Source organism: Hippoglossus stenolepis, chromosome 14 (assembly GCF_022539355.2).
Source record: "Hippoglossus stenolepis isolate QCI-W04-F060 chromosome 14, HSTE1.2, whole genome shotgun sequence".
Lineage (NCBI taxonomy): Eukaryota > Metazoa > Chordata > Actinopteri > Pleuronectiformes > Pleuronectidae > Hippoglossus > Hippoglossus stenolepis.
The window spans coordinates 11,531,065-11,540,716 of record NC_061496.1 but is presented as its reverse complement, the minus strand read 5'-3'; the positions used below and the strand labels follow the sequence as shown (position 1 = coordinate 11,540,716).

General features: G+C 42.1%; 1 protein-coding gene across 2 annotated transcripts; it reads right to left on the bottom strand.

The window, feature by feature from the left end:
• Positions 1 to 8,629, bottom strand: LOC118121395 (profilin-2). Of its 2 annotated transcripts, none has more exons than XM_035177236.2 (3): positions 8,276 to 8,629; positions 4,526 to 4,718; positions 1 to 2,267 (listed from the first exon to the last, which is right to left on the bottom strand). In XM_035177236.2, the coding sequence occupies exons 1-3, from the start codon at positions 8,402 to 8,404 to the stop codon at positions 2,170 to 2,172; spliced, it is 420 nt and encodes a 139-aa protein (XP_035033127.1). In that variant the 5' UTR covers positions 8,405 to 8,629; the 3' UTR covers positions 1 to 2,169. The 2 variants fall into 2 exon arrangements, with proteins under 2 accessions (XP_035033127.1, XP_035033126.1); XM_035177235.2 differs by having other exon boundaries at positions 1 to 1,870; positions 8,276 to 8,626.
• Between the last annotated feature and the right edge of the window lie 1,023 nt (positions 8,630 to 9,652).

Here is a 9,652-nt window from a genome sequence, read left to right as displayed (position 1 = left end):
TCTGGTTGGAATAAATTTATTTGATCTTTCTGTAAACAAGGTGATAAATCAATTTATGGCATTTCTTGGTTTGATGCATATGAAATCAAATGCATTAAAGAGACTGAATCCCAGATGTAAGAAAAGAAAAAAAGTGGTGAGGAAAAAAAGGAAATGAACATAAATCAGCAAACAGGGCTTGAAACAGGTTTTTTTTAATGAGTACATATATCCCACAAGGCCTAAACAGTGGAGCTGAAGCTAGACAAAAAAAAAAGTAATGAAATGACTTTAGTGGACAGTGGGTAAAATCCATCTTACAACAGCAACAGATCTCTTTACATTATGGCACAGGATACACAGGATCTGCAGTTAAGTTTTCGACAAGACAACCATGAGCGTCTTTGTTCCAACCAATCCCATCTCCCATTGAGTGTCATGTCTACGTTTGAGCGGTTTTCTCAGTTGGACATTACAGTTAGCAGTACTGACCGAGGACAGACCGTGTGATACCCCAGAGCTCAGTTGACTATAGCGTAGAAGGCAATTTATTCCACAGTTTTGTAGTTGTCAACACAGCGTGGGTTTATACAAATGCAGTTTGTTTTCTGAACAATCGAGAAAGAAAAAAACATGAGAATTTACTTCAGATACTCCCACCCTTACCTCCCCTGTAGCGTCAGAGTTTAACCATTACAATGTAGTACTGTCTGCTTAGTGTTTCCTTCATCAGAAAAAAAAAAAAAAAAGAAATAGTTAGCGTTCATCCTTCACATGGTTTAGAGCAATTGTATAAACACCCGAGCTTCGACTACACTTGGTCCTATAAAAAGAAAAGAAAATTCAAACTGGACATACTCCAGGTGGTTATATGCTGGGTTATCTACTGTCCGAAAAATGGCAGCCTTTCAAAATAAAACAAATTAAAAAAAATATATTACAGGAGCTGGCAAACAAAAACAGATTTAAGTGCCTGAGCTGTTGTTACTGTGGAATGTCCATGGGTTTTTGTGTAGTATGGGGGGGTTGTGATGTTGGGAGGAGAGGACAATCCCCCCCAAATAAACCCCTACATATTCAGGACAGAGCGGTGAATCTGAAGAGAGGGAGGCTAGAGAATAGTGGAGTGGTGAAGAAGAGTCTCCTGTGAGGTTTGTTGTGCCACCTGTTTAGATGGATAAACAGGGCATGGGGGGAGAAAGAGAATTTTTGGCTGGAGTGTGGAGGGGTGGGGGACGACGGTGGACCGAGATATGCACGCAGTCTCCCCTCCCGGACATGTGGTGGCGTGGGGTAAAAAGGAAGACATGACGAGCTTGGTTACCGCTCAAGTGCTCCAATGGCGTTGGCTGCTCAGGGAGGGAGTGTGAATGATCAGGTTCAGGGTGGGGTTAAGTTATGGGCACCGTGACAAAAGAGAGAAAAAGAAAAATAACTACTTCAATTTGACGCTTTCATTGTCAGAGTGTTTGGCCAGAATATTTTTTTTGCTGGTCTCGGTTAAGTACAGATTTGTCATGACAACCTGTTAGGAACATGCTCATCTATGGATCAACTTATATAGTGCTTTAAAGGGGGTAGAGGACACAGCACAAGTGTTGTTGGAGAAGGGAGGGGAGGTCAGGGGTAGAGGACAATGAAAAATAAAGAGGGATAACAAATGGGGGAGGAGAGAAGGCAGAAGAAAAAAAAAGAAAGAAAAAACATGAGTAACTACCAACTAGGACTGGAAGTTGTGTGAAATGCAACAGGGTGGTTGGGGTGAGCTGCTAGGTGGCTGGGTACAGGCTGCTTTAGTATCCGGACTTCCTCAGGTACTCAGCCATCTGAAAAGCTTTCTTGTTGAGCTGCCCTCCATGGACACCTTCCTTCCCCATGACAAAAACCATTGCTGGAGTACACAAAAGGAAAAAAAACAAGAAATGAACAGACATGGAGATTGCAGGGCTAGAAAGGAAAATACGTTTATTTATTTATTGCCACCTCGCTAAATGTGGGGCTACACTGTGGAGGACAGAGTCCGCGCTGCGCTAGAAATGCTCCTGGGATTTTTTGGTCAGGGGGAGAAAATGGACTTGACAGTAATTTGTTTTTTGTCTGTTCTTTTAAAGTTTTGTATTTTTTTTGTTTGTCTTTTTGCTCGTTTTATTCTCTATCTCCCTCGACTATGCCACATAAGCTACGTCTAAACTAAAACCCTGAATCCCTCAAGTATTTTGCCATCGAGTATGCCTTCTTATTCAATCCGCCTCCATGGACCCCTTCTTTGCCCATTACCAAGACCAAGACTGAAAGAAAAAGAGACAGAAGGAACATTTAGAGGAGGTGTGGAGATCACACAAGTGAGAAGAGCACAGAGCCACAGGCAGCAGGCAGAGGAGGAGACAGCGACAACGGCACAACAAGCAGAGCAGAGGTATCAGTGCTGCTGGTGGTGAAGACATATCACATTACAGTGTTCCTGCTCAGGTTAGGGTCCTACGGGACTTTATGTTGATGCTGGCTTCTTATATCTTCTTACTTTTCCTCTCCCTCTCTCACCTTGAGCTGCATAAACGTGCTCACCCTGGCCGAGTGTCGCCATGTGACTGCACTTCCATAACCAGTCATTTCAATTTAAAAAAAGGACTCTGCAGTGTTACAAGGTTACACTTATCTGCATATGAGGTAAAATTTTGTTTTTTTAAATGCAAGTAGTAGAAACATTGCATTACAATTGGGAAAAATCAGAAAGTTTGTGCAGCAAGAGAATAAATAAAGGATGCAGGCAAACTATAAACTCCCGCTAGGAATAAGTAAGGTTTGATCACAAGATGGAGTCCATTTTCAACATAGACATGTCGCTAAATGTACAAACTTAGACCAAGATACGTTTTCTTAAAATCAGTTCTAGATGTGAATGTTTCTCAAAACTTGTCCCACTAAAATAGAAAACTCACTAATCAACTCATCATTTGCACAGAATCCCTGAAAAACGTATACCATAATATCCCATTCAGTCTACAAGACCTGCATTTGGTTAGAAACACATCCAATGCCAAATCAGATATACCTGATTGCTTGTCTAAAGTGACGTGGTGTAGAGCATCCCTGTGATGTAGTGTCTCAGTGCTTTACTGCACTTGAAGACCAGTCTATTGTTTCATATGACTGTAATCAATATGCACCATGCCAGCAGCAAAGAATAAGACAGTAAAGCTTCTACAGACGACTAACAACCATCACTGATGCAGCAGACGTGGATACAGCAGCATGCCTGTGGTACCTCTCCTCAATACATGTAAGATCCTCAAGTGTGTAAACACGCATTTTACCAGGAGAACAGTGGAAGCATGTGAGCAGGGGAATAGATTCATACTTTGTGGTTGGGTGGGGTGTTAAACAGGAAGGAGAAAGATGCATGCAGTTCATGAAGTGTTTAGGAAATCTTGGCCATAAGAAAAAGCACAGTTTATGTAGAATAGTCAGTTACAGCCTCACCTGTGGGCTCGTGTCTGGGTAAAGTGGGGAGGACGGGGCATTGGGGCCCATACAGGCAACATGAAAAATAGCACAACTCTCAGGCAAGTCCCCAGATGGGACATTACTCGTAATTCCTTATCATCACACAAACTGCTACGGGATTTTATTAGGACTAACGTAAAAGGGATATCACCCGAAAATCTCACATTTTATCGTTTTGACCGTTTTTAAACCAATCAATGGTTTTCAATGAATTTATGGATCATATCAGAATTTTCATATTACGGGTAATAAAAATGAATATCGATGTGTGTCACGGTCCGCTCTGCATATCACAAACCCTGGACCAGGTGTATTGCTGCTCTGAATGATAAGCATCCGGTTAATGAAGCTAATGCCAACTCATCAATTTGACCTGAAACAGCTTTGCTGTCGAAATTTATGCCTAAAGGATCAAATGCAGGTTTAACTTTTAGCCCAAGTCTTGTTGCAATACATGGTAGTTTAAAAAAATGTCCAGAAACAAATCAGAAAGAGTTAAATTGAAATATCTGAACAAATAGCGTTAGAAAAGGTGGCGCCATATAAGTCCAGACCCAGTTCACTAATAAATAGTTACTGCAAGAGGGAAACTGCTATTTACAGGCCATATTTGTTTAATTACATAATGTCTCCCTACAAACATTTAGCAAAGAAAATGTAAACTGTTTACAACTGACATTGTTGGCATGAGGGAAACGCCAAACATTGATTTTGAGGGAAATTGCCCTTTTAACCTCAATCCAACTGATCACATACAATAAACTTGACCTTACGCTTTAAAACCTGCTTAAATATTTCTACACCTAAACTGAGATGTACTTGTTCCCCCCATCAATCTGTTGATATTTAAAGAGGTAATATGTCAGATATTTTCACAGCTGTACTTGTCATATATTGAGGAAAGGTGCATTGAAGATCTATACCACATGCATGGCCAACAAAAGGTATAAAAATATCTAGACTAATGGCACTATATCGAAGCAGGCTACGGTGTAGCACTACTAAAATGGATGCTGCAAACAGCGCTGCATGTGTCACTCACCTTTGCCGGCTTTGCCTACAGAAACGTTGTATGTTGGCTCTCCGCCTTGACTCTTTGTCCGGATGTCCATTGTCCAGTCGCTATCAAGGTGGAGGCTGTCTCTGATTACGGAGCATTTTTTAACACCTAAGGTCATCCCACTGGTGAAGAATGCCTCTCGGTCCTTTCCTATTAGCACGTCAATTTCTTCAGGCTAAAAAAAAAAAGAGGCAGTAGCAAGAAGTCAGGTACATGTACATGTTCTTCAAGCAGAAAACAAATTTGGTCGAGACTCTTGATTTTTCCCTTTTGGGGATTTGCAAATGTTTAAACTCTCTCAAACACAATTCTCATTCATCACTAAATGAGGGCATTACAGCCTTTTGAAATGATTAAGTGCTATTCAAAAACAAATCCTCTGCGTTTTGTCTCAGCTCTAAAAATTCTTTGTCCCGCACATAAACATCAACTCTGAAGCGTTATCAAAAGTACTAGACACCCGCTTGAGTTTTTTTATCATACAGCTTAAGATTCTATAAACCATGCAGTAAAAAATAAATCTTATGACATGTATATCAGTATATTGTAAAAAACACTTGGATTTTCTTAGATGCCGGTGATCTGAATGAGAATATTCCAGAAAAAAAGTGATGCTTCAGTCTAACTCCATTAACATTATTATTAGAAGGCCATCTTTGAACTGTAACCTCCTTCTACAAGTTGCATGCAACTCTGGTTGGGACTGGGTATGATTTAAAATGTGTTCCTCTGCCGGACCCATTTATGACACTGCACATCTGCCTGCTGCATATATGTAAAACTTTTAAAATGTAGTCTTTATGTTCTTTTAGACTAGAACATTACATAGTACACAAATCCTTCAACTGAAAAACTATGGCAGTGTTTTGCATATTGAGGGGCAGCCCCCCATGAGGAGTCAAAGAGCCACTGGTGGGAGTGCCTGGGTGATCAGGGAGAAAAATATAGGCACAAACTTGAAAGTTGAATGAATATCAATGTTATTCTTCTGACCTCAATGCAAAGCAATCGTGGATCCTTTACTAATTGCTTCCACAGTAATTGTTAATTATTGATGAAAATGGTATGGCGTGAACTTGTTTGGTTTTTAAGGGGGGTACACCAGAATGTACCACTGAACTAAGGCCCTATTTTCTCTGGAGGTGCATGTGAGCACGCAAATGTCAGAGTAAGACATTCTGCAGTTTCTGCCAACTTTCTTCTAGTCTAAAGTCAGTAGAAATCCAGGAGAATTCAATGTGTGAACCCAGCAGGGGATTAGCGATTGGGGCCGTGTGTGACGCTTCTAACGTGCGGCCGACACAAATTAAAAAAAAAGAAAGGGAAATTATCTCTGGGTGAAAAGGCGCTGACACACGTACAAGACAGTTAAAGTCTGTGGTGATAAGAGCCGACACCAGTGTCTGTGTGATCACGTGATCTCTGCAGCAGAGTTCATAAGTCACTTCGTGTCTCAGTCTGCTGCCCCGACTGCTCCACCTCTCACCTGAATAATGCAGAGGATTTGATGTTGCTGTGAACGTCTGTGCAGAAAACCTCCAGATTTTACCAGCAGGTCACCTCAGTAAACAGCTATAAAATGTAACAAAGTCTGAAACAGCTGTAGAGGATCTTAAGAGTCAAACGTACCGCTAAGACATAAAAGCGGGTACAATGAAGGTCTAATAAGAAACAGGGAAGCATGGTGTGATTGAGGGCTAAGACTAGAATTTAATACTTTACAGAAGTGCTTCTAAAGTAAGAAAGTTGACTTTCAATTACAAAAATAGCCCAAAGTTCTCAAATGCATTAGTTTATTGCGTAAAAAAATATAACTTTACCTTAATTGGCCAAAATATAAATAAATGAGTCTTAATGGGTTAAAAGGTGTAATTTGTAGATTTCCCCCACTCTTTATAATTTGGTGTGAATGGTTGTTGGTAATTAGTTTTGACATAGATTAGCCAGGACTTGCTGAGAGACATGTGCTGCCTCTATTATACGATGAAATCTCAGAGGCCCACTGCTGCCGACGACAAAAAACTCTGAAACTTTCTTTAAAGTCCGACTGCTGTCTATATTCCACTTTATGATCTCTGCAGTTTACCAGAAATGTGTATAAAATGTATTTGACCACAACTGAAAACACGTTTAACGAGACCGAGGTCTTTTCTTTCATTGAACCAATATGCAGAACAAAAGGCGTCGCCCGTCCACTCAAGAAGTGCACAATCATGGCACACACGAAACCAGACAAAAACTCACACACGCTCATGTGAACGTTAGCATGACGGCTAGCTCCGTGTCTGGGCCCGGACACACACACACAGTTGTTCCTATCAGTGTCTGACCCCCTATATGAAACTTGCAATGAAATCACACACACACACACACACACACACACCATGTGTTCAACTTCTCATCCAAAAGCAAATTAACATTTAAGTCACCGGTGTCGGACAAAACCCCGGCTGGCTAAACCTACTAGCATGCAGGTAGCTAGCTGCAAATAGAGCTTTTATACACATTGACCCCCCGAAAAAAATACCACTCTAATGTCCATGTGCTGAGTCTTCAGGGGACATCGATACACACATAAGCCCCGGGAGGACACTCCCAAGTACAGCGGATCACTCGCCTGTAGCACGGGTCAGGGACGAGAGAATTCTAAATAACTACACGATTATTACATCCACGTGATTTATACATTCACCCAACGTTTAAAATCCCTGACCAACAATTTATTTAACAGACAAAATGGAGGCTCGATGAATCGCCGTGGACGATTGTTTAAACCAAGCAGCTATTTACAGATATTGGCGCGCGTGCTGTCCTCGACTCGTGTTTGAAAGTGTTAGCTTTAGCAGACGTGAAGAAACCGAGAGTGTAAATGTCGGGACTGTGGCTGCACATGTCCGCCGAGGACCAGGCGGCTCGATTAGCCTCCATGAACAAAATGAATAAGAAACCGGGAGTATATCCGCCATCTTGGAAAATAAGGGGCGGTAGCGGCAGTGGGATTCACAGAAGCCGAATGGGAAGAAAAGAACCTGATACCGACCACGGGCTGGACAGCACGCCGGGGAAACGTGCGCGCTCCGCGAACTCTTCTGCGCTATTGGCGTTAGCTATTAACGATTCTCCAGCGAGGGTGACCGGCCTGATTTGAGCTAACAGTCAGCTGGAGAGCTAATCAATGTTAATACTAACCCACGGTGCTAGTAGAGGGCCTGGTCTGTGTAAATCAATGATAACTGAGCATAAGATGGTCTGGAAATAAATGACTATAATCAAGAGAAGTATTTTACTCTAGATGTGTTAAGACTGGGTTCTAGAAAGGGGCTTCGGGTTCTGGTCGGTAACAGGCGAACTCGGCCGGTTAACAGCAGCTAGCTTGCTAGCCATGCTAAGATAGCCCCTTTAGCTCGCGTTCGCGGTACCGGTACCACAGGCTCGGGTTCACTACAACCACTCGCTCCTGTGGCTATTTCTAAATGGTGGAAACTAAGGAGATTCAAATGTGTTACAGTGAATGGAAAGAGGGAAAGATGTCAGGCCGGTGATAGATTAAAACGCAGTGGTGCAGACGTGCCCATGCATCCTGTGTGAAACCACCGGATACCATGTGTACCACACTCGCCTTGTCCCCATTCAACAAGGCCCGGCTATGCAGAGAAATGCACCGGCGTGCACGATGTACACCTCCCCCCCACCGTGTGACCCCAGACAACAGACAAACAGATGCATACTGACCGTAATGTTGGCAAATGTACCGCCGACAAACGATGCCCAGACGTATTTGGCGTCTGTGTACCCAACAATGGCCGCGTCCTGACAGCTGCCGTCAGCCATCAGGTTGTCCACGTAGCTTTGCCAGGACATGTTGGTGAAATTAGTTCTAGGATGAAGCGGGTGCGTCGGGTCACAAACGTCTCTCGAGCGACGAGGACACTGAGAGGAAGCGGAATTTATCGGTGGTCTAATGGGCCTCCAGCAAGTAAAACCCCCCCGGCTCCGTCACGTCCCGGCTTTCTTCTGGTCTCAGCAACGAAGAGGAGCCGCTGCGATCGGACAGGCGCTTGGGTGTAGTCCTCGCTAAATCCCTCCGCTCGGGTCGTCGTTCGCCGCGCTGCCATTGCATCATATAGTTCGCCGCGGAGGAATACACCACGCTCAATCACGATAGCAAACGGACTATTTTTTCTCTCCAGTGCATCAAAAATCAGCTTTTTTTTACCTAAAATCATCTATATTTTCTCATTAAAATGTGTATTGTATTACTATTAAACCGTTCAAAACAGATTAATACCAGTGAAACAGAATTGAGTTATTGTTTCAGAATATTATTTAATTATGAAAGCAACTGTTGCAAGATATTTCTTTATAAGGTTTGTGAAATAGTTTTGTACAGTTCTTAGTTGATCTCTGAAGTAAACCTAAGCTGCCTTCTCTTTTGTTAGATCTCACTGCAGTATTTTCACGTCACAATGCAGTTTTATCCAGTTCTTGATTTAAGATGCATGTGTTTGCTACAGGCCATTTTCATCAGCTGGCCCAATTCTTCCTTCATGGCCACAGTCAGCAGTGTTAGCCAAGTCATTACTATTTATGGTTGATTGGTCATATGACAGATTTGAAATAGTTGGTATCACATCATCTTGTACCGGGTTGGAAAAAGGGAGAAAAAAAGGTCAATAGGTCATGACAGGGCCTGCTGCTGTAACTTAGTGAAGACTTAATATGGCAGGAATAGAATTTATATCTATTAAAATATTAATTGAAAACCATCCTAGTTCGTGAAATTATTCAAGGCCGTCACCCTTATCACCATGTCTTCATCTTGTACGTTTACATTTTAAGCAGAGCTCATAACATGAATAAACAGCATGGATGGGGTGTCGTATATTAGCAGTTTTATTTACGCCCTGTACTTCAATTTTAGTTTAGGATACTACTTTATAATGTAAAGTTATATCAAGTGTCACTAAACTGATTAATACCTTTTTTCATGAATATATATTTGAAATTACTTCAAGAGGAAAGCCATGCCCTCGTCCACCGGTGTCATAAAAACCCAGTTCTCAGCTATAGATGAAGAAGCATGCATCAGCACACAAATTATAACCTTTC

Coding starts and splice junctions, on each gene's coding strand:
- LOC118121395 (XM_035177236.2), bottom strand. CDS start 8,404: ATGTCCTGGCAAAGCTACGTGGACAACCTGATGGCTGACGGCAGCTGT. Junction 4,719..8,275: donor GTACATTTGCCAACATTACG/GTCAGTATGCAT, acceptor TTTTTTTTTTAG/CCTGAAGAAATTGACGTGCT. Junction 2,268..4,525: donor TGTAGGCAAAGCCGGCAAAG/GTGAGTGACACA, acceptor TTTTTCTTTCAG/TCTTGGTCTTGGTAATGGGC.